At 35.7% G+C, this 25759-nt stretch overlaps 1 protein-coding gene across 3 annotated transcripts in view; it reads left to right on the forward strand.

Moving 5' to 3' along the window:
• Nucleotides 1-248: 248 nt before the first annotated feature.
• The window catches only part of SCN2A (sodium voltage-gated channel alpha subunit 2), a 139291-nt gene continuing 113780 nt past the window's right edge, over nucleotides 249-25759 (forward strand). For all 3 annotated transcript variants that reach the window (XM_053215216.1, XM_053215212.1, XM_053215214.1), the window contains exon 1: nucleotides 249-488. Coding sequence is in view for 1 of the 3 variants with exons in the window: in XM_053215214.1 (XP_053071189.1) it covers nucleotides 463-488 (26 nt within the window). In the remaining 2 variants the exon portion in view is untranslated. The remainder of the gene's footprint in view (nucleotides 489-25759) is intronic.

Genomic DNA, 25759 nt, shown 5'->3' on the forward strand with positions numbered 1-25759 from the left:
CCCCAAAAGTAGGATTACAAATTTTAAAAATGTATACTCTAATGCTTCCTAAATGTTTAATTTACAATTAATTAAGGTAGTTGATTTGAAATACAGTGGAATTATGTGCTATATACACCATTTAATCAAGCTTGCTAAATGTAGCATTGCCAAAGGATCTTGAATGAAAATGGTTCCAGTTTTGGCCAGAAGATGGAGCTGTCATGTAAGACGCAGGCTTATATTTATTTATTTATTTATTTTTCAATTTAGCATGCTGCTTTCTAACAGACAGTGGGTACCATCGAGTGAGCGTCAGAACAGAAAGCTAAAGCAGAAGCAGAGAGGATGCTGCGGTCGTCCTTTCTCGTTTTTTCTTCTTGAGGATGGAACACATGTGAGATTTTATTTTCTGCTTCAGTCAAAATTCTGAAGAACTGCATTGGAGACTATTATATTCACCACAAATATGGATTCTGTGCTATGATTTACAATTCCCTTTATTTCAGGTAAGGCAACATGATTCTACCTTTGATCTATCCATGAATTGTTATCTGTGTTAATAATAATTAAAGTGTGCGCTTTGTAAGCTTGGATTTAGATCTGAAAGATGGAAAAGCTCTAATTCTAGCTGCCCTGGATCTTTAAATCTTCCTGCATTGAAATGAGATTTGACTCTGACATGTTGTATTTTAATATTTCTTTGGCTTTCTGGCCTTTAGTGCCCATCTGTGACTACATTTGTGTACCTTTTGAAGGTAAAGCTTTCAAAGTGAAGGATGGGTCTTCCTCTCACAAGGGAAATACTGCTCCTTAATGCAGTGAACAAATTGTAGAGATGTAATGAAGCAGATTAACATGGCAGTGGCTTTGCCAAAGCCCAGGGCTGAGCCTTGTGATAGACGCCTCAAAGGCACACCAACATTCTGAGCCCAAAGGCCTTCTAAACAATTCCTGCCGGCTATGATGGTATGGATTAGTTATGTGGGTTTTTCTTTTTCCATTTTACAAAAAATATGTAAGTCATTTCTCCCATGAAATATTTGTATAATGTCTTTAACAGACTTGGAATGACAGTACAGACCCCCTCCCTCTCCTAGTATGGATGTAAGGAGTAAACTGAAAACAAATTAATTGCTGAGAAAATGGATATTGCTTAGATTTTGGTGGATGTGTGATGGTAGGACTGTGCCATTTAAACTAGTTGATATTGTGTAAGGTGCTCACATTTTAAATATTTTTGGTCATGTTGCATTAGCTGTGCTAAAAGATGGAATGACTCAGGAGCTGGAAATTGCATGCAACAGCCTTGCTTTTCTCTGCTGCTTCTCATGACTTCTCCCTAAATCCTCTTTTCATTGTTATCAATTTAATGGGGAGAGAGCAATTTAGAAATCCCACATTAAAAGTCCTAATTGTCATTTATATCAATTTTAAGTGAAAATTTAAAACATTCAAAAATTATTTTTGTGAGATTGTTTTGAAGTGCCTCATTTTCTTCCCTTTGGGAAGAGTAGTGTGTGTGTACATTAGTGTGTGTGTGTGTGTGTGTGTGTGTGTGTGTGTGTGTGTGTGTGTGATGGTGGTGGTAGAGGTGGCAGGTAGTAGGGGTGCATTGGTATGTTTCTATCTTACTCATCGTTTTTCTATAAAGAGGTAGTTGTGCTGTGTCAGAGGTTGTGCAAGCTATGGGGAAAGATTTTATAGACTGGTTCGAACCACCAAGGGAAAAAGATCCATTCTTTGGACATGTGAGGCCTATAAGGAGATTTAAGTTCCACATAGTTCTGTACACATGGCAATTTTTAGAACCACAGATTTTTAACATTTATTTATTTCATTGTTTTAAAATAACTGCAGCAGTGAGATTCAGTTTTCCATAGCCACATGCTAAATTAGATTCAGAGACAAGGCTAAAACACAGATTGACAGTTTTCAATGTATTTCATAGCAGTAACACAATTTACCTCTAATGTGGACATATCCAAATGGCATATACCAGGTGTGCTGACATTGACTATATGTGTGTGTGTCTGCTAATTCTATGAAATAGAGCTTCTGTCAAAGTACACATTATGTTATTTAATGGCATATTATATGCACTACTCAATTGTCTCAGGGCTCTTGACAAAGCACCCAGGAAAATTAGTCTAAGACAACGACTATGGAGACTCTGTTTCTTAGTATTCTCCTTCCCCATTCGATGAGGTACATTATTCTATTCTTTGACCATAAATGATATGGATGGTAACATACTAACTCACATCTCTATTCCTTCTACCTAATAAGTGTGGACAATACATATAGATTAGTCTATTGATGCTCACAAAAACATCATCTCATGCTCTGGCCTTCCCCCACCTTTTTTTTTTTTCACTTACTGAAAGCACAGACTGTGCCCTACTTTTGCAATATCTTGAGAAAGGAAAGGGATTAAATAAAATGTGTCACTTCCACAACAATATTTATTGAGTACCATGCATCTACCAAGAACTATCCATGGTAGAGATTGAGACATAAACAAAGGTGTGGAGTGTTCTTCATGGAATTTAGCATGGAAATGTATATGCACAAATAGTACTATCACTCAAAATATTACCAACATCAAAATAAGAGTGACAAAAGGTGAGAAGGTGAACAGAGCAGGTATATAAGCACCTATCTTGTGCCAGGCACTGTGTTACATCCTGAGATTCAAAATAAGAGTCAACATTTCTGTCCATGGGGAGCTTAGAACCCAGAGAAAACAATTTTAAGAGGATATAATAGTTAAATTAGATCTTTAAGAGTGAGTGGGTTATATGGAGCACCTGAGTGGCTCAGTTGGTTCAGAGCATCTGACTCTTGGTTTCAGCTCAGGTCATGATTTCATGGTTCGTGAGTTAGAACCCCAAGTCGGACTCCGCCCTGAAAGTGCAGAGCCTGGTTGGGATTCTCCTTCCCTCTCTCTCTGTCTCTACCCTGCTCACATGCATACTCTCTCTCTCTCAAAATAAATAAATAAATAAACTTAAAAAAAAAAAAGAATGAGTGGGTTATAAACAAATAAATGTAGAAAGTTGTTCACTCCAGGCACAAAGGAGTGAGGCAGGCAAATACAAGGCAATAGAGAACTATAAGACATTATACAGAGAAATTACAGAGAATGGTAAATAAGCCAATCTGAATGAAGCCTGAGAATGTTGTGCTGCTTTTCTCCTCCCTGCCCCCCCCAACCACCGCCCCCCCACAACAAAAGTAAAGATAATGAATTTGGCTTTTGATGATATGCATTTGGCATAATAACACATACTCTAAGATAAAGATGTTCTGTAAGAGGGTAAAAACAATTGTGTTAACAGTGTGAAAATTTTATGTCCATAGATTAGAAAGAAAGCTGAATATATGAGTGTGTATGAAGCTGTGGCAAGAATTAGATCACAGTAAATGAACATCAGTGAGAAATAAAAGTGAAGGAAAGATGACTTTGGTGTAACTCTAAGATTAGGTGGAGTGGGGGCACCTGCACAGCTCAGTCAATTGAGCCTCCGACTCTCTGATTTCAGCTCAGGTCATAACTTCCCAGTTTGTGGGATCGAGCCCTGTGGCAGTCTCTGTGCTGATAGCATGGCGCCTGCTTGGGATTCTCTCTCTCCTTCTCTCTCTCTGCCCCTCCCTCCCTCTCAAAATAAATAAACTTAAAAAAAAAAAGATTAAATTGGGACACCTGGGTGGGTCAGTCCATTGAGCCTCCGACTTCAGCTCAGGTCATGATTTCATGGTTCCTGAGTTCAAAACCTGCATAGGGCTCACTGCTCTCAGCAGAACCCACTTGGGATCTTCTGTCCCCCTCTCTCTCTGCCTCCCACCCCTGCTCACACACTCTGTCTCAAAAATAAACATTAAAAGAAAAAAAAAGATTAGGTGGAGTGAAAAGAGTCCAGAAAGAATATTAATTAATTGTGGGGAAGTAATGGGAGAGATTGGAGGAATAAGAATTTCCTAGGAAAGAAAGCAAGTAAACTGACTACTAAAATAAGAATCAGAAACATTAGCAAACCCATAAAGTAGTTGATTAACAAGAGAATAGGTTTGGAGCTGATGGACTCCATTATTATTATTAGGTCATGGATGGGTTTTAACGAGAAGACGTTTAGTAGATTTGCAGAGACAGGGGCTTGGACTTAGGACAAAATGGGAAATGAGAAAGCTGAAGAGTAATTTTAAATTTTAAGACATCTACCAGTGAACAGAAAGAGAGATAACATTTTCTATCTTGAGCGGGAAGGTACTGTTGAGTGAAATTTGATTTTAGTCAGGATTAGAAAAACCTCAGCTCCTTCATAAAATAAGGATATGAAATCAGTAGAGAGAAATTGAGGAAAGAAGAAACAAAAAATAAAGTGAAGTCCTACAGGCAACGAAAAAGGGAAGGTTCCAGAATGTTTTTTCTTTGACATAGGAAGAAGGGATAGAAGGTGATAAAAAGGAAAGCTGATGTAACTCGCTTTAGGTGCCCTGTACTTGGAAATTAAAACCTTGCCTGTAAGATAAATATCTCTTCTATTTAAATCAGTTGGTTCTTCAAAAAAAAAAAGGCTATTTGAGAGGTATGTGGACTTTCTGGAAGAAATAATTAATTTTCAGTAGCAAAACACTTTCCAATAGAGCAGTTTTTAGTTTCATTAATCCTCGAATTGGAAACTAACTCTGTTTCCCATTAGACTTGTTATACATACTTCAGTTACCTATTTCTCACAGAATGACCTGTTTAAAAACAGGTTCTATTTTAAACTTTCGTGGGATTAGACCAACACATATCTATTATACATATCTAATTGGATTATTTTTATTAGGTATAATTAACATACAGTGTTATATTAGTTTCTGGTGTGCAACATATGGATTTAACAATTCTATACATTACTCAGTGCTCATCACGATAAGTATAGTTACCATCTGTCACCAAACAATGTTATTACAATATTATTGATTCTATTTCCCATGCTATACTCATCCATGCTTTTTCCAGCTCGTAGAAGTAACCCACATTCCTCAGCTTTTGGCCAAATCGCTCTGGCCTCTGACTCCATCCTCACATCTTTTCTCTAATTTGATGATCATAGATGGGCTAGTTTGCTAGCATCTGAATTAATGATTCAACTTCATGCCTTTGCCTCCCTGTTTCATTTTGTATTTTTACAAGGATATGTATGAAGAGAAAGAAAAGAAAGTAATTACAAAGTTTCTTCCCTTAGGCGAACTAACCTCCTTTATGAATCTTCCTTCCAGAAGTTCTTTTTCCCTTTCTACTGACAGCTGCACCTTCCGTAGATCTCCTCTAGGCATTCCCTTGCACTGACATGCCAGGGGATGGCAATGTGAAGCCTGGAAAAAGGCACAAGTATGATGAAAAATCCCATCCTTCACACAGAAAGAAGCCTTTGAAATAGCTGCTTTCTCAGACTAGATGAATGCAGAAGTTTAATTTAGAATGGGTGGGACAGAAAGATTACCTTTTTGTTTCTAGACTTGATTTTATCCCACTGTGTGGCAAGCCTGGCAGGTCAATGAAAAGGGCAGAAGTAGGTGTTTAGGTGGAAACACAGACTTGGAAGACTTGTCTTCCCTCAGGGCTGACCTTGGGCAACATTGTAAAGGCAGACTCGCCCCACCCTCTTCTTCCCAAACTTCTTTTTGTGGAGGTCACTTCTAGACATCCTGATAACTACCTCATTCAGTTTCTAAGCTTAATAAATGATTTCATCTTTATTTAGCTTCAATTCCCAGGCATTAAAATATTATGATAGAATTTAGCTTTTATCTGTGTTCATTTTTATTCTATTGTTATTAAGAAATTACGGTTATTACTGACAGCTATGGAAGCCTTAGTCTTTGTGCATTTCAGAACATTTGATGTTTATTTTTCTTCATCTTTTCTTCACTAGCAGTGCAGAAACTTTTGGTGGTATGGATGGGATAGCTGATAATTTGAAATAGAAACCTTAACTCAAGTGTAATTCCATTAACAGCTGCTGTGCACCCATAGGAGGGTCATGGGCAATGCTAATCGTACAGCAAACCTAAGTTATCACTTCTCAGCTCAGACTTTCACAGGGATTCAATTCTATATTTGGTTTTGTTGTTAATTTCCTTTGAAAATTTTTTATTTTATAGTATTATAATTTTATAATAGGTCATACAAAATACAAAGCAGGTCTTAGAATAACATTTTTTCAGATTTCTGCTCTAAACAAACATCCTAGAAGGTATACATCAAAGTCTTCTAAAATTTCATTCAAAAACTTTTCTGACAAAGGCCACAAATGCTTTCAGTATCAACTCCAAACCACTTTTGGATCCTGCCATTGGGGAAAAAAAAAATCCCCCCATTATAGTCCCTGACTTTATCACTTTTGGCTTTGTAAATTTTTTTTCAATATATGAAATTTATTGTCAAATTGGTTTCCACACAACACCCAAGGCTCATCCCAAAAGGTGCCCTCCTCAATACCCATCACCCACCCCCCCTCCCTCCCGCCCCCCATCAACCCTCACTTTGTTCTCAGTTTTTTTTTCAATATATGAAATTTATTGTCAAATTGGTTTCCATACAACACCCAGTACTCATCCCAAAAGGTGCCCTCCTCAATACCCATCCCCCACCCTCCCCTCCCTCCCACCCCCCATCAACCCTCAGTTTGTTCTCAGTTTTTAAGAGTCTCTTATGCTTTGGCTCTCTCCCACTCTAACCTCTTTTTTTTTTTTTCCTTCCCCTCCCCCATGGGTTTCTGTTAAGTTTCTCAGGATCCACATAAGAGTGAAAACATATGGTATCTGTGTTCTCTGTATGACTTATTTCACTTAGCATAAGACTCTCCAGTTCCATCTACGTTGCTACAATTGGCTTTGTAAATTTTTAATGCATCTTATTCAGTGTTCTTTAAACACTGATGATAGTTATAAACAAGTTTATATCAAACGGAAACCAATTTGGGAAAAAATTCAAGAGATTTAACATAGGCTTTACCTTTTAAAATGCTATGGATTTGGATTTTGCAGTTACTTCACAGGTCTCTTACCTGTAGAATACAAGTTTAGTATGATTGTCTATTTTTTTAACTGTAATAAAAGTAAGATTTATGAAAAAAATGGTTTGCTTATGGTGGTGAAAGATCTTTCTAGGACTCAGAAAAGAAGTCATAATGCCAGTGAAGTCAAATAAGATCTTTAATGATCAAAATGTAATTTCATATTACAATGATTTTAAGAAACATTCAAATTTTATATACATTGTGATGATAATGATGAATACCATTAGCAATATAGTAGGGCCTATTGAAATACTATTTCCATGTAGGAAGAGATAACCAGCATCAAGAACATCATATGAAATCATACTGCATCTCAAATGCTACTCACTTGTGTCCCTATAATATTCATTCTTATTGCATTTGGGTATAGAGAAATTAGAGGTAGAGGGAAGCTGAAGTGGAGGTAGATTTTGCAAATCAAAAGGGTAGATTTTTCCTGGTAATATTCCATTAAACTTTTAAGTCAATACATTTATTTGGAGGAAAATATAACTATACTGATAATAAAAAAAAACCTTTGGGGGCACCTGGGTGGCTCAGTTGGTTGAGTGTCCAAATTTGGCTCAGGTTATGATCTCGTGGTTCATGGGTTCGAGCCCTACATCTGGCTCTGTGCCTACAGCTCAGCACAGATTCTCTGTCTCCCTCTCTCTCTCTGCCTCTCCCCTGCTCACACCATGTGTCTCTCTCTTTCAATAATAAATAAACATTAAAAAAATTTTTTTAATAATAACAACACTTTTCTATCATGTAAGGAGCCTTAGTTATTTGTTAAAATTCTGGAGAAATAGTTTAAGAATCCAAGGTATTTAAATATATTTCATTTATCAAATGTGCTAAGAGATTTTTGAGTGTAAGAGTATCATAATTTTAGTTAACTTTGTTTCTGCTTGCTAAAATATCATTTTTCACTGGAATAAAATGATCTTAGGAAGCAGTCATCCTCAAGGAGTATTTTGAATTGTTAGAATTATTATTAAAGTTTGGAACGATTAAATCTTGTATTAGTATCTAGGATTGGTTGATATTATATGCCTTCCTCATGAACATGTCTTGATGGTATTAGCAAATAAGCATGCAATTATGTGACTGCATAATTGTTCCCTGTTACAGCTTGTGTTGGTTGGTAATGTATGGGACAATGACAATGCAACAAGAAAGTTCCTATTAGGCTTTGTATAAAGAATAGTGGATTGGTTGGAATATCATGAAAAATAAAAGGTTTATGACAAGATTATGGTAAGAGAAGACTGACACTCTCTCCCTTCTCTGAATAACTGATATCAAAAGGTGAAATATGTAAGGCATGAAGTAAGCCAGCCAGAGGCCAACTGGATAGTATCTCTATCAACCCAGAATTAGGAGCTATGATGCTTTCTTCTTTGTGTGTCTCAGCTGGATTGAGCAACAATGGTGGCCCAGAAATTGTCAGGCAACTAGAATAATGCCAGAGAAGTACCCAGACTTACTTTTGCTATTTTCTGCATAAACAGTCCCAGAAGTCTGGAGAGCCTACTTATTTAGACAGAGTGACCATAGCATATCATCTTAACTTTAGGATGTAGTCTGTTAATTTCTCAAGAACAACGTATTTCAGGACTATCTCAGGAAAAGTGTGGTATATGGTCATCACATTTCTAACAGTTGGAAAGGAGGAAAGTCAAAAAAGGATTATGCCATGTTTTCTATTTGATCATTCTACATAAATTCATGGCCCATGATTTAGGTGCTTAGGTGTCAGAAAGTTAAAATGTAAAATGGCCCATCAATTTAGACAAAGAATATTCAGTGAGCTGCTCAGTTACTGGCCTTGCTAAAATCTACCAACTGAAATCTCTAACGACTCTTATTGAATCCTTAGCTATATCACCAGGAATGACATAATTTTATGAATTTTGGGCCTGACTTTCTAAGGAAGTCAGTTGTTTGCAGAAACAACTGTGTTAGTAAATACATCCTGTTATTACCAACCTAGACTCAGCTGAAAGAAGCGGAGTACAGGACATTCTTTTGCACTCGATGTAGTTTATTCACAGTTTTTCAGGAAAAAGATCTGTATGGATGGGTTCCAGCATAAATCCTATATCCTCAGAATCAGAACGGTCTATATCCCCAGGAATTTCAAGGTGAAATGAGAGCTACTAAGATAAAAGTAATAATTCGCACAAAACCTATGAGAGTGTTCAATTCTGACAACTTGGTGGATTGAACATAGAATTCATTTGCCAACATCTAGAAACTCTAGATAAAACACAATAAAAATGCTTTAAAATGCATGGTTAAGTTCCAAATAAATAAAAAGAAGCCTTCAATAATCAAAAATAAAGTGATAACTAAAACCTGAGTAATAAACATGAAAGCTGACCTAGGGATCTGAGGAGTAGAAGGAGGTACATAATATCTAGAAAAAAGTCCAAATTCCCAGAGGGTTTAGTTTCAAAGTCTGTGCAAGTATAAATAAGGCTGAAGTCTTAACTTGTAACATCAGAAGTTGAAATTGACAACCACTGAATAGAGCATAGAGCCTCAAGAATTTGTGTTTTTCACTGAAATGAGAATTAAAAAATATAATCAGCAATTCAGAGAAACTTGCCTCTATCCTGTCTTTCAGGAAAAAAAAAGTCTTTTAGAAAGAATTAAAACTCAGGCACTGCCTCAAATCACTTCTGAATCTGGTCATATGCTATTCTGTGGAAAGGAATTCCTCAGTGTCTAAAGTAACATAAAAATCAGTATCAGGCCAATGATAGTTTGGAATGCTTGGCAGAAGCAGTTGCAAAATTGCTAAGTCAGTGTAAATCTAAATCATTATAAATTATTGTAAAATCATTTTTTCAAATCTTAGGTCTTAAAGGAAGAAAAAAACTTAAGATAAACTCACAATGAAAAATTACATACTATATGAGAAATAAACCTCCATAAGGGACGGACATTCAGCAGGCATAACCAAAATGATACATTTCATCTGCAGAATATGGGATAATAAAATAATCTAAAATAAGCAATAAATAAGCATGTTCAAAATGATTAAAATTATTAGGGAATAGAAACAAAACACTATGCAATACGAATAGGCCAATACTGAGAAAAAGAAGTCAAATAGAAATTTGTAAATGAAATGATAAAAACCAGGTGCCCCAAGAATTAGCATTTAAAACTGAAGGAATGAATTTAACAGTATGATACAGCTGAAATAAGAATTAAAGATTTGTAGACGGATGTGAGGATTTACCCAAAGTACATAAATGTCATTTTTGACGTTAAAAAATATGATAAGTAGGGGCGCCTGGGTGGCTCAGTCAGTTAAGCCTCTGACTTCAGCTCAGGTCATGATCTCACTGTTTGTGGGTTCAAACCCCATATCGGGCTCTGTGCTGACAGCTCAGAGCCTGGAGCCTGCTTCAGATTCTGTGTTTTCCTCTCTCTCTGCCCCTCCCCTGCTCACACTCTGTCTCTCTCTCTCTCAAAATAAATAAACATTAAAAAACATATATGATAAGTAGAATTAAAATGTTCAGCAACCTAACAGATGTTCTAGAGATAACTGAGTTAATGGGGGAGATTTGATATTTGTAAAGATTAAATAGAGAAAATTCCAGTACTGATAAAAGACATGTTTCCTTGGATAGAAGAAACATAAACCATGAGACTTTCTGTCTTCAAACCTAGACATTATTCTTAGTCATTAGATATTTATTAGTATTAAAAAAAAGGCATAAAGTAGGAAATGTTACTTGGGATCCAGTAAAGGAAGCCAATAGTATGAGGCAAGGATGTATAAACAGTTAAGCACGCTAGACAAGAAAGAGCAATTTAAGAACAGCAACAAAAGGGCCAGAAATAGAAGGGGCACACCTGAACCAAATCGGATGGTTCTGGAACAAATTACTTAAAACTACTCATCTGGTTTCATGGTTGACCAAAGACTACCTAAAGCAGTCAAGGCAACAAAATGGGACTGGTCATAATTCTGGAGATATATTTCTTATGTGATGTTATGAATTTGTTCCTTTTTAAAATTTCATCTTGGCTTCTTTTGTCATATTAGTTCAGATTCTCAGAAGAGATAAGATATGGTACAATGCAAGACTCCTTTATACTCAATATTGATCCCATTCCTATTACTCCCTTCTCAGGTAACAGCTATTTTGAACTTCATGCACGAACTTTATATTTGTATTTTAAAATTATGGCCCACACAACTTGCACGCATATATAATATGAAGCACTGTTTTACATGTTTTAAAATCTTTATATAAGTAGTATTATACTGAAAGTATCTCTTCACATTTTGCTTTTTACCCTCAACATGTTGTTTCTGAGAATTGAGATTATGATATGGGACGTAAGATTCAGTAACTTCTTTTTAAAAAATTTTTTTAACATTTATTCATTTTTTAAAGACAGAGAGAGACAGAGTATGAGTCGGGAAGGGGCAGAGAGAGAGAAAGACACAGAATCCAAAGCAGGCTCCAGGCTCTGAGCTGTCAGCACAGTGCCCCACATAGGGCTCGAACTCACAGACCGTGAGATCATGACCTGAACTGAAGTCGGATGCTCAACTGAGTCACCCAGGTGCCCCCAGGTTCAGTAACTTCTACTGATGTATAACTTTCCATTATAGGAACATATCATAAATTATAATTCTATAATGATGGATAGTTTTTTTACTATTAAAACAGTGTTGCCATGAGCCTCTTTATTTATTATTTTTCACCTACATATGAATTTGTGTAGCGGGTCAAACATCCTGCTTGACAGTTTGACTCTTTTGACTGTAGTCCAAATGATTAGTCAATAGTCCAAATTTCTACCATCAACATTATAATAGTTGTAATCAACTTTCTTTTACAGAAGGTAAACCCATTATAAATTTTGGAGAAAGTAAATGGAAAAATACTTATCAACTTGATAGTATCTATCAGCACTTAAAAGATACTTATCTTTTGATCCAACATTTTCACTTCTAGGAACTGGTTTTATAGGTATACTCACACATGGCATTCATTACAGCATTGTTTGTTAATTGCAAAAACCTGGGAATCACCTACCTATCCATTAATGGGGGACGGGTTTGATCAATTGTGATACAAACATATAACAAATATTATCTAGATATTAAAAATAATTTTAGGTCTTATATACCGATGTGGAAAATGATCAAAAAATATTGTGAATTGAAAAAAGCAGGTTTCATAACGTTGTGTATGGTGTTATCTGTGGGGAACAAAAGAAAAATAAACCTGTTATAATTACATATATTGATACATATTTACATATGTTTAGAAACATTTTGTATGAATATACAAAGAGTCTTTAACAGTGGTTATTCTGGAGCTCTGGATTTGTATGGGGAGACTGGTATGTAGGATATTTATTTTTATTTTATTTTCCTTTATTAATTTTCCACATTTAATAGTAATCATGCATTTCTTTTGCAGATTAAAAATACAAATAAAATGTTATCCACTATTTGGCACATGATAATATTTTTCCTTTTATGAGTAAATATTATCATTTGTATCACGGTATTTTTTTATTGTCGATCCATGCTGCTTGGATATAGTTTAATAATATTTTATGAGATTATATTACATAATTATATTATATAATTATATCACATTAATTAATCAGATTATATTATAATAATATTAAATGAGATTTTTCTGCAGGGGTTTTATTTTGTGTGTACTTTATTCTTTCATTCTCTTTCTTTTTAGCATCACAAAACTATTCAAACTTAAAAGCAAAACCAGGACAAAATATTGATGCAGAATATTTGTGCATTTGGATATGCATCTTCTTAGGAATTTGCACAAATATGTAATTCTTCAAAACTAGGAATTGGCTTTATATTCACTGGCACTATCTCCAGCCTGACTCCCCCCTACCTAAAACCTTGGTAATTCCAGTTTGTGTATAGATGGCCTTTCTATACACAAACCTAAATTACCAACTTAGTTCTCTAGGTTTCTTAAATTCCTTTCCTCCAATGGTTGTATTCTTTACCCTTCCTGACACACGCACCCCCATGTTGTACCTTAAACATCTTTTTTTTGCCAATAACTGTGACCTGATCATGATCTCTACTTCCCGCATTCTGCACCACCTACCTTTCCAGTTCATTTCATCTTGAACCCCAATTTAAAGAATCCTTTAACTCAACCAAGACACCAGTGCATTGATCTTACACTTTCACTGTCCCTCACTTACTTAATGTCGTCTTTACTTTTATTGAATATATTAAATTCCATGGCCATTCATAATAATCACTCCTTACATACACATACACACTTAAACTACCCCCTGCTTTTAAGTTTATTTATTTATTGCACATGTGCACACAAGTGGGAGAGGGGCAGAGAGAAAGGGAGAGAGAAAATCCCAAATGGGCTCTGCACTGTTAGCACGGAGTCCCATGTGGGACTCAAACTCACAAACCTCGAGTGATACCAAGAGTCAAAGGCTCTGAGGCACCTAGGTGGCTCCGTCGGTTAAGCGTCCGACTTGGGCTCATGTCATGATCTCATGGTTTGTGAGTTCGAGCCCCGAGTCGGGCTCTGTGCTGACAGCTCAGGGCCTGGAGCTTGCTTCTGATTCTGTGTCTCCCTCTCTCTGGGCTACTCCCCTACTCACTCAAAATAAATAAAGATTTAAAAAAAAAAAGAGTTGGAGGCTCAACTGACTGAGCCACCCAGATACCCTCACCCCTTTTTAATTGTCTGGCAAAAACTCCATCCTACTTATATCCAGCTCTCCCCACTCCATGCCTGCATCCATGCAGCTGGACAGAAGCACTAACCTCAAATGGTCCCTTGATGCTGCCCAGGGATCATACCACTGTTCCCCAGACCTCCCACTGACCCAGTTTCCTGGACTTGGATTCCACACTTCTCTTTTCTCTTCAGATCACCATTACCTCCTACCTGGTCTTCATTCTCAGTTGACAACTTTGTTTCCTACACCTCTAAGAAAATTGACACAATCAGAAGAGACTTTTCCCTTCAGACTTTTATCACTACATGTACCTCTCTACCGAGTTCTACACCCACATAATCTGACTTCCCACCTGTTACCTTAAATCAACTATCCCTGCTTCTACCTAAAACAATCCCTTTGTCTGTGCACCAGACCTTATTTCTCTATTTCTTCTTACCTAGATAAGGGTGTCACTTCAACATTTTTTTTCTCTCTCCTACTTCAGTAATTTCAGCTCTTCAATGTATCTTGCAAGCATTTTATTATTGCACCCATATTAAAATGATCTTTATTCCTTCACTACTTCTTGCTTTCTTTCCTCCTCTTTGCAAAAATACTTACAAGTGTTCACTGTATTCTCTCTCTCCCTTTTTCTCCCTCATTCCCTTTTAAATCCGCTTTAGTCAGGTTTTCATTTCTACCAGTTTACCAAAACAAAACAATTCTCGATAGGAATCCAGTGACCAGACCACCACACTATTAAATTCAGTGGTGGATTCTCTATCTTACTCGATCATCCAGCAGTGTCAGACACGGTGCGTTACTGAATTGCCTTGATACACTTATTTCCCTTGGATGCCAGGACAGCCTATGATCTTGTTTCTTCTTGTTTCACTGTTCATTTCCTCACAGTCATTTTATTCTTTACTCTGCCTTTCCAGTCACTAATTGGGAGTGCCCCTGGTTTAGTCCCTGATTCTCTTTTCTTCTATATCCTCATTATTTTCTTGTGATCGCATTGATTCTCAAGGCTTTAAATCTCATACAGATAATTATGACTTCCAAATATGTTTAGCTCCAGTTTTTTGCTGCACTAAAGATTTATGTGTCCAACTGCGTATTTGGCCTATTGATTTGGATATTTAATAGACACCTCAAATTTAACATGCCCTAAACTAAATTTCTGAACTTTTCTCTCCTTAGTCAACCTGTTCCAGCCTTCCTCATCTTACTGTTACAGAGGTAACTCCATTCTTCCTATTCCTCAGGTTAAAAACTCCTATGGTTACTTTTGACTATTCTCTTTCTCTCATATCCCGTATATTACTGTATAATTTCTATCTCCTGTGTCAGTAATGTAACCTCCAAATGGGCAGAGATGATTATCTCTTTGGTGTACTGATGTCTCACAAGAGCTTAGAATGTCTTCTGACACAGAGGACTAAAATAATATTTATTTAATAAATGGATGAATTGTAGTAACGTGCTAAGAAGTACATGTTTTCTCTTTTCACTTTTATTGAGCTAATTCACATTTACAAATGCTTAGAACACTCTGACTGATTTCTCACTCAGTATTTCTACCAATAACAGTGAAATGTGTATTAATATTATAAAATCTGGCCTTCCAGAAAGATACACATGTCATTAATACTGGCTACTATCCTATTTCTGACTTATATAAAATTTAGTATGTTTCTCATGGGACCTTATTTGCTTATTTGTCATTGTTCTGGAGTGGGAGCTCCTCAAAGTCAGAAACTTAATCTTCCTGTCTGTCCCTCAAGCACCTAACCCAGTGCTGGCACATAAGTTTTAAAAAAAAAAAAAATACTGGTTTACATGTAGTTCTTTTTTTTAATGGAGTCTTTATCTGGTTTTCAGAGTGATACTGGCCTCATAGAATGAGTTTGGATGTTTTCCCTTCTTTTCTATTTTTTGTTTTGTTTTGTTTTTTTTATTACTGATTCAATTTCTTTGTTTTTGATCTGTTCAAGTTTTCTATTTCTTCCTGTTCCAGGTTTGGTAGTTTATATGTTTTCTAACTTAATCATAGAATGAAAATACACAAAATTTAATATTGATCCAGCATGTGATATGTGTCCTGAGCTTTCTCTATATAGATTCCTTTAATTCTTACATCAATCCTGAGGAGAATATAGGTCTCATTTTTACAAATGTAATAAAGCTGGTCTTTCATTGAGACTCCGTTCTATATCAACCATTGCAATATCCTCGCTATCTACTTTCTAGGGATTATATCATAGATACTAAATCTACTTCCTTATTTAGAGATGACTGGAAAGAATATTTACAATGTCAAACATGGGGGGAATGTTTTGTTTTTATTTACAATTGGAAGCAAATCTTTAGCTTTGTAGTAGTATGTAATTGTGTGCTGTCTGTTTTGCAGTCAAATTGGGAAAATTGACCTTCTATTTTGTGCTTTTAAATCCATAGGTGCTATAATATTATTTACCAAATTTACATAAACCACCAGGATTTTTATCCAGCTTTATTGAGATATAACTGACATATAATACTGTATAAGTTTACAATATATGGGATGTTTTTTAAATTATTCCTTTAAATTTTTTTAAGTTTTATTTTTATTTATTTTGAGAGTGGGGGGAGGGCAGAGAGAAAGGGAGAGAGAAGAATCCCAAGCACAGAGCCCAACATGGGACTCGGACTCCTGAACTGTGAGACCATTTGGTATATGTTGCAAAATGATTACTACTGTAGTGTTAGCTAATGCCTCTATCATGTCGCATAATTACCATTACTTTTTTTGTGGTAAGAACATTTAAAATCTATTCTCTTAACAACGTCCAACCATATAATACTTTATTGTTAACTAAAATCACAATGTTGTACATAAATCATCCCCAGAACTCATGCATCTTCTAAATGAAAGTTTATACCTTTTGGCCAAAACCTCCCCATTTTCCCACCCCACCACCCCACCACCCCCGGCCCTGGTAACCACCATTCTAGTCTCCATTTCTCAGAGTTTGCTAATTTAGATTCCACATGTAAATTATATCATATACTATTTGTCTTTGTCCGACCTATTTCACTTAGCACAATCCTCTAAGCCATCCATGTTGTTGCAAATGGCAGGGTTTCCTTCTTTCTCTGAATAATTTCAGTGAATAATATTCCAGTGCATGTGTGTGTGTATAAAATATATATAGCACATCTTTCTATAATGCTGCAATAAACAAGGAAATGTAAGTACCTTGACAAGATTCTTTTTCCATGTCTTTTGGATAAACACCCAGAGGTAAGTGGAATTGCTGGATTGTATGGTAGTTCTATTTTTAGATACTTGAGGAACCCCCATACTGGTTTTCATAGTGGCTATACCAATGTATATTCCCACCAAGAGTACACAAGGGTTTCCTTTTTCCACATCCTCACCTGCATTTGTTATGGCTTGTCTTTTTGATGGTAGCCATTTTAACAGGTGTGAGATGACATCTCATTGTTGTCTTGCCTTGTATACCCTTGATAATTAGTGATGTTGAGCACTTTTCATGTACTTGTCCATTTGGATGTCTTCTTTCGAAAAGTTGCTATTCATGTTTTGCCCATTTTAAAATCAGATTGCTTGCTGTTTTTGTTGCTGTTGTTGTTGTTGAGTTGTAGAAGTTCTTTCCATACTTTGGGTGTTAACCCCTTATTCAATATATGGTTTAAAAATATTTTCTCCCATTCCGTAGGTTGCCTTTTTATTTTGTTGATTGCTCCTTTTGCTGCACAGAAGCTTATTAGTTGATGTAGTCCCACTTACTATTTTTTTTGCTTTTCTTGTTTATGCTTTTGATGTCATAGCCAAAAACATGTTGCTGAGACCAATGTTAAGAAGATTCTCCCCTGTTTTCTTCTAGCAATTTACAGTTTGAGATCTTATGTTTAAGTCTTTAATCTATTTCAAGTTAATTTTTGTGTATGGTATAAGAGAGGGGTCTAATTTGATTCTTCTGTGTGTGATTATCCAGTTTTTTCAAGACCATTTATTGAAGAGAATATTTTCCCCCATTCAGTATTCTTGGCTTCCTTGTCAAATATTAATTGACTGTATATATGCAGGTTAATTTCTAGGCTCTCAATTCTGTTCCAGTGGTCTATGTGTCTCATTTTATGCCATTGCCATACTGTTTTGATCTCTATAGCTTTACAGTAGAGTTTGAAATCGGGAGATGTGATTCCTCTAGTTTTGTTCTTCTTTCTCAGGATTGCTTTGACTATTTGGGGTTTTCTGTGGTTCCATATAAATTTTAGAATTATTTACTCTATTTCTATGAAAAAATGCCATTGGAGTTTTGATAGGGATTTCATTTAATCTGTAGATGGCTTGGGGTGCCTGGGTGGCTCAGTCAGTTAAGCGTCCAACTTCAGCTCAGGTCATTTTCCTGCAGTTTATGAGTTTGAGCCCTGGGTCAGTTTCTGTGCTGTAGCTTAGAGGCTGGACCTTGCTTCAGACTCTGTGTCTCCCACTCTCTCTGCCTCATCCGCTACTCCCACTCTCTCTCTCTCAAAAATAAATAAACATTAAAAAATTTAATCTATAGATGGCTTTAGGTAATATGGACATTTTACCTGTATTAATTCACCCAACCCATGAACACGAGATATCTTTCCATTTGTTTATGCCTCCTTCACTTTCTTTCATCAAAGTCTTGTGTTTTTTCTTTAACTATACAGATGTTTTACCTCCTTGGTTAAATCTATCTTTATGTATTTTATTGTTTTCTATGCTATTGTAAATGGATTGCTTTCTTTATTTCTTTTTCATATAGTTTATCGTTTGAGTATAGAATTGCAGCTGATTTGTGTATGTTGATTTCATACTCTATAACTTTTATGAATTTGCAGATTACTTCCAACATTTTTTTTGTTGTCTTTAGGATTTCCTCTATTTAAGATCATATAATTTGCAAACAAAGGCAATTTTACTTTCTCCTTTCTGATTTGGAGGTCTTTTAAATTCTGTGTATTTCCTGACTGCTCTGGTTAGGATTTCCAGTGCTATATTGAGTAACAATGTGAGAATGGGCATCCTTGACTTGTTCCTGATTAGAGAAAATGTTTTTAATCTATCACCATTGACTATGATGTTAGCTGTAGGTTTGTTGTATATGCCCTTTATTATGTTGATGTATCTTTCTTCTATACCCAATTTGTGGAGAGTTTTAATCATAAAAGGATGCTGTATTTTGCTTAATGATTTTTCTGCATCTATTGAGATGATCATATGATTTTCACCTTTCATTCTATTAGTGTGGTGTATCACATTATTGAATCACATTACTGATTTGCAAATGCCAAACTTGCTTCCCAGGGATAAATAATGCCTGATCATGGCATATCATCCTTTATTGTGCTAGTGAATTAAGTTTGCTAATATTTTGTTATGAATTTTTGCTTATATATTCTTCAGAGATATCGGTCTATAGTTTTCTTCTCTTGTAGTGTCATTATCTGGCTTTGGTGTCAGGATAATGCTAGCCTTGCCAAATGAGTTTGGGAGTTCTCCCTCCTCTTGAATTTTTTGGAAGAGTTTGAGAAAGATTGGCATTAATTCATCTTTAACCATCTGGTCTTGGGTTTTTCTTTGTTGGGAGATTTTTGATTACTGATTCGATCTCCTTGCTTGTTACTGGCTTGTTCAGATTTTTTATTTCTTCATGATTCAATCTTGGTAGTTGTATGTTTCCAGAAATTTATCAATTTATTCTAGGTTACCCAATTTTGTTGGCATATTTGTAGTAGTTTCTTATGATTCCATGTATTTCTGTAGTATCAGTTGTGATGTCTCTTCTTTCATTTTTTATTTTATTTACTTGAGTCTTGCCTCTTTTTTTCTTAGTCTAGAAAAAGGCTTACTAAATTTATCTTTTCCCAAAAATAGTGCTTAGTTTCATTGGTCTTTTCTATTACCTTTTTGGTTTCTATTTCATTTGTATCTGCTCTGATCTTTGTTATTTCCTTCCTTCTGCTAACTTTGAACTTGTATTTTTGTACAAGTTTGTACTTTTTAAAAATCTAATTCCTTGAGGTCTAAACTTTGGTTTTTTATTTGAAATTTCTTAAAATATAGTTATTTATCACTATGAACTCCCTTCTTGGGACTACTTTTGCTGCATCCCATAGGTTTTGGAGTGCTGTTTTTCCATCTTAATTTGTTTTAAGATTTTTTGACTCATTGATTGTTCAAAAGTCTGTTGTTTAATTTCCACATATTTGAAAAATTTCCATCTTTCATCTTGTTATTGATTTCTAGTGTCATACCATTATGATTGGAAAAGATACTTGGTATGACTTCAATATTCTTAAATTTGCTGAGACTTGTTTTGCGGCCTAACATATAATCTGTCCTAGAGAATGTTTTGTGCACACATAAGAAGAATATGTATTCTGTTGCTGTTTGATAGAATATTCTATATTAGGTCCATTAAATCTAAAGGATGGCTCAATTCCATTGTTTTTTTATTGATTTCTGTCTGGATGATCTGTCATTAAAGTGAAGTATTGAAATTTTCTACTATTATTGTATTACCTATTTCTCCCTTTTGATCTGTTAGTATTTGCTTAATATAGTCAGGTGCTCTGATTACAATTGTTGTATCTTCTTAATGAATTGACCCCTTTATCATTATATAATAACCATTTTGACTCTTGTTACTGTTTTTGTCTTAAAGTCTATTTTACCTGATATAAATTTAATGCTAACCCTGCTTTTGATTTCTACTTGAATGGATATCTTTTTCCATCGCTTCACTTTGTGCCTATGTGTGTCCTTAAAGCTAAGTGAGTCTCCTGTTGGCAGCATATAGTGGGTCCCATTTTGTTGTTGTTGTTGTTGTTGATTCTGTTTTTTTGTTTTTATCCAGCCACTCTATGCCTTTTGATCAGGATATTTAATCCATTTACATGTAGAGTAATGCCATCTTCTTAATTGTTTTCTGACTCTTTTGTAGTTCCCTTATGTCTTTATTTATCTCTTCCTGCCTTCCTTTGTAAATTGGTGACTTTTCCATAGTGTTGATATGCTAATATTCCCTTTAATTTTGTGAATCTACCATAAGTTTCTGGTTTTTGGTTACCATGAGGCTTACCTAAAACATAATCTTTGTAAAATTCTATTTTAAGCTGGTAACACTTTAACTTCAAATGCATACAAAACTACTTTTATTTTCCCCTTTTATGATTTCAATGTAACAATCTATCTCTTTTTGTAATGTGTATTCATTAGCAAATTATAGTAGCTATAGTTATTTTTAATACTTTGTCCTTTAATTTTTATATCATAGTTAAGTACTTAACATACCACCACATTACAATATTAGAGTATTCCAAATTTGACTACATGTTTACTTTTGCCAGTGTTTTGTGTATTTTCATATGTTTTCATGTTACTATCAAACATTCTCTCATTTCAGATTACAAAACCCCTTTCAGTATTTTTTTTTAATTTTTTTTTTAATGTTTATTTTTGACAGAGAGAGACAGAGCATGAGCAGGGGAGGGACAGAGAGACAGGGAGACACAGAATCCAAAGCAAGCTCCAGGCTCTGAGCTGTCTGCACAGAGTCCGACACGGGGCTCAAACTCACAGACCGCAAGATCATGACCCGAGCCGAAGTCAGACGCTCAACGGACTGGGGCCACCCAGGCGCCCCACCTTTCAGTATTTCTTATAAGGCAGGTCTAGTGGATGAATTATAACTTTTGTTTGTCTGGGAAAGTCTTTATTTCTCTTTCAATACTGAAGTATAACTTTGCTGAATATTTTGATTGACATTTTTTTTCTTTCAGCGCTTTGAATATATCATCCCACTTTCTTTTGGCCCATAGGTTTTTGCTGAGAAATTTTCTGGTTGACTAATGGGGGTTCCTTTGTAGGTTACAATTTTTCTTTTCTCTTTATGCTTTTAGGATTTTGTCCTTGTCTGATTTTGACAGTTATTATAATGTTTCTTGGAGATCACTTTAGATTGAAATTATGGGGTGAGCTATTACCTTCATGGACTCATATATCCAAATCACTCCTCAAGTTGGGAAATTCTCAACCATTATTCCTTTAAATAAGCTTTCTGTCCCCCACTTTTTGGAATTCCAATAATTTACACCTTGTTTCTTTTTATGGTGTCTCATAGATCACATAGGCTTTCTTTATGCTTTCATTCTCTTTTCTTTATTCTCCTTTAACTGGATGATTTCAAGTTTCTTACCTTCTAACTCAGATTCTTTCTTCTGTTTGGCCTGTTTATCTATTGATGCTCTTTACTGCATTTTTCATTTCATTTCATTGACTTCTTCAGCTCCAGAATTTCTGTTTGATTCTTTTTTGTGTACTCCCTAGGCATCTACCAAAACTCTCTGTTACTTCTGCCTTTGGAAACTCACACAAGGAGCCAGCCACAGAGTGGGAGTGGTGTGTGGGTGAGACATTCAGGGCAGTCATAGACATCCATGGATGATGCTTTCCCAGCAGTTCATGGATGGACTTCCTAATAGAGTCCACAGTTCAGCCATCAGGGACCATATCCGTTTAATGCCCTCTATTTTATCTACCACTCTCCCAATCTCATCCCTCTGCCTAGTCATGGAACTTGCAATTTAGTAGCCTAGATTCTTCAAGATAGAAAGGAGTCTCTTTGGAAGTGTACCACACAGTTGGGGAAGTCAAGAAAACACTTACCTGTTCTCCCCTTTCACTATGGGAGAAATTATGGCTGATAATGTCTCAGCCACAAGCTGTGCCATCTTTGAGGAAGGGTGGTGCAAGGAAAGTCAAGCGGTTTCTCTTATCCATTCCAATACATTCCAAAAAAATTTTTTTTCTCCACTGGAGTGCTGGAAATTCTCTTCTGAAAACCTGGACACATGGGCTTTCTTGTCCATGGGGGACTGCCAAGTCATTGTTCTTTAGGTGCTCCTGGGCTGTGACTGACAGGGACTAGCATCAGTTCACAGGTTTCTGCAGGGACTGCAAGTGATACTGAGGTCTCTCTGCTATTACCTGATGCACAGGTTGGTAAATTCCTGAGTCCCTTAGCATATGGTCTGGATCCCACAACCCTCATGGAGGCATTGTTCAGGGGTAGATGCCTAATTTTTGTTGTGGAAGTTGGGGAGGGAAATATGAAGGATGTCTTATGATGCTGACATCACTTCACTAAACCATTAGGATATAATTGAAATTCAGTTTATCGCTCCTAAAATTTATTCATGCATGTTTTCTAAGTCTCAACTTAGATATTTGTTTTTGTTAAACACCTAATGTCTTTATTACTTTACTTATAGAAAGTTTCCTCTAACATAAATATGCCAACTAGTTATTAGAAATGTATCACTTTCCAATTGATCATATACTGAAAATAACTTCCACTGAATCTATTTCTGTCTTCAATAGATCTCAAGGCTTCAGTAAAAAATTTTTAAAAATATATGAACTTTGTCCTAATTAGATCTAACTCAAATGCCACTTCTTTTGTAATGCTCTCTCTTATGTTTTCATATGCAATGTCACATTTTCTTCTGTACTTCCACTGCATCCTGCAGCTCTCACTTGTCCTAATGCGGACTAGTCAGATATATGCACACCTGGGTCATCTCTCATATGAAGTTGTGCACTGTAAAAGAGCAGACATTGTGTATTATAGTTCTACTGAGCTACCCAATACCTACATATACTGCCTTCCAATATGTCTGCTGAGCTCTAGTCATTTAAAACTTCACTTGGGATACTATTTGAAATGTCTTACTTTCACGGCATAACTATATTCTACTTCAAGTGACTTCTTAAAATATTTCTCTGCACTTTGCTTTATTATAACTGCTTTAAATAGCTTTTAAATTTACTGGTTTGTTAGACTACATAGTGATTTTTAAAAGGATAGAGATAAAGCATGTATTAAATTTTCATAGAGAACTTAAATGATAAACATAATTGTGGGGAGGTAGCTCTCTCTGTCTGTCTCACACATACACATGCACCCACACACACACACACAATCTCAATTTCCAAATCTCATTCACAATGAATTCTATTACTCAATGAGTAATTAGTTTTTATAACCAATAACAGACTCAATCAACAATAATCACATGTACATGTACACACAAACACAAAAATACCCATGGTCTATTCCTTCCAGTCATCATTGTTTCTCTTCAAAAAGGCAACATAGTAAATACAATGACCTAGCCTCTAGAGGAGTTAGTGAAATATAGATTATACTACTCTTCTGACATCATGATAGTAGAGTATGTGCATTTTGTAAAATATTTCAGATCTTTAATTGCAAAATTGTTCAAGATAATCCCTTACTCAGCCAATATATTTAATCTCTAATCCCATGTTGATCATCATTTTCCTGAGCTTCTGGTTTCTCAGGTTTCTGACCATGGCTAACTCTTCAGAAAAAATTCTGCTCATTATTAAATGGTGGAAAGGGTTATAAATGAAACAAAATATGATTTAGTAAATCAATATAATACATTTTACAATTAAAATTATTCTAAGATGTGAGTTGATTTGGGCTATATTTCAGTATATAATATTTTAATTTTGTGACAATGTTTCTAGCAAAGAACAGAAATGGTATTTCATGAGCAAATGTTCTTTACAGGAAGTAACAGAAACAAACTAAGGAAAATGTTAACCAAAAAAAGTCTGGGTATAGGGTAATTCATAGACATGGCATCAGAAAAGTCATGGATGAAGATGTTCCAATATAGAGATGGTAAGAACCAGTGGAACATTAGTGGTTCCAAAAGGGGGTATCAAAAAATAAAACACTACAAACTACAATAATAATAATAATAAAAGAAAAAAATCAATGGAGGTGTATTTTTACATTTAGACTTTTAAAGAAAGCATGACAACACTTTAATCTCAGGAATTTAATGAAAAGTGTTGCATATGTTGATATGTTGGGTATCTTCTAGCCCAGTGATTCTGTTACCTTGCATGGCATAAAGTTCTCCATAATAGTTTAGCAAATGAGAATTGGTAGAGAAGCCTTAATTCCTTTGGACAAGCCACTGATAATTCCATCAGATTCAATAGAAAGATTAACTTTTCTACTGCATTTCTTTTGAATTAAAATGTAAATTAATATGTTAGCTTTATACTTAGTGGTTGCTGGGAGTAAAGAGACAAATTAAAAGTTGGGGGAGAAATAGAAAGACAGAGGAGAGAGAGAGAGAGAAGGAAGGAAGGAGGGAGGGAGAGAGGCGGAGGTGGGGGGACTTGAAGATACGTTTTGTGTGTGTGTGATTTTCAATTTGTAAACTAAGAACTTTCATAGCCTTTGTAGTAGACTGTTCAATGGCCCCAAAGGTATCCGTGCCCTAATAGTCTCTAGACTCTCAATGTTACTGTGTATGGCAAAGGAGACTGCAGATGTGATTAAGTTAAGGATCTTTTTTAAAAAAAAATTTTCTAAACGTTTTTATTTATATTTGAGAGAAAGAGAGAGAGTGCAAGTGGGGGAAGGACAGAGAGAGAGAGAGAGACAGAATCTGAAGAAGGTTCCAGGCTCCAAGCTGTCAGCACACAGCCCGACATGGGGCTCGAACCCAAGAGAGGTGAGATCGTGACATGAACCGAAGTTTGATGCTTAACCAACTGAGGCACCCAGACACCCCAAGCTAAGGATCTTGATATGGGGAGATTATCCTGAATTATCTGGTTGGGCCCTAAATATAATTACAAAACTTAATTATAAGAGGAAGGCAGGGAAGATTTAAGTAGAGAAGAAGGAGGAGACACGATGACTGGATCAAGAGGTTGGAATAATGCAAGGGAGGATTCACAGACCAGGGAGATGTGATGACAGAAGCAAGAGGTTGGAATAATGAAAGGGAGGATTCACGGAGCTAGAAAAAACTGGAAAACATGTTATGCCTCTTAAGGAAGTGTGGCCCTCCCAACACCTTGGTGTCAGCGCAGTAAAACTCATTACTGACTTTTAACCTCCAGAACTATAAAG

The sequence above is a fragment of the Acinonyx jubatus genome, chromosome C1 (assembly GCF_027475565.1).
Source record: "Acinonyx jubatus isolate Ajub_Pintada_27869175 chromosome C1, VMU_Ajub_asm_v1.0, whole genome shotgun sequence".
Taxonomy (NCBI): domain Eukaryota; kingdom Metazoa; phylum Chordata; class Mammalia; order Carnivora; family Felidae; genus Acinonyx; species Acinonyx jubatus.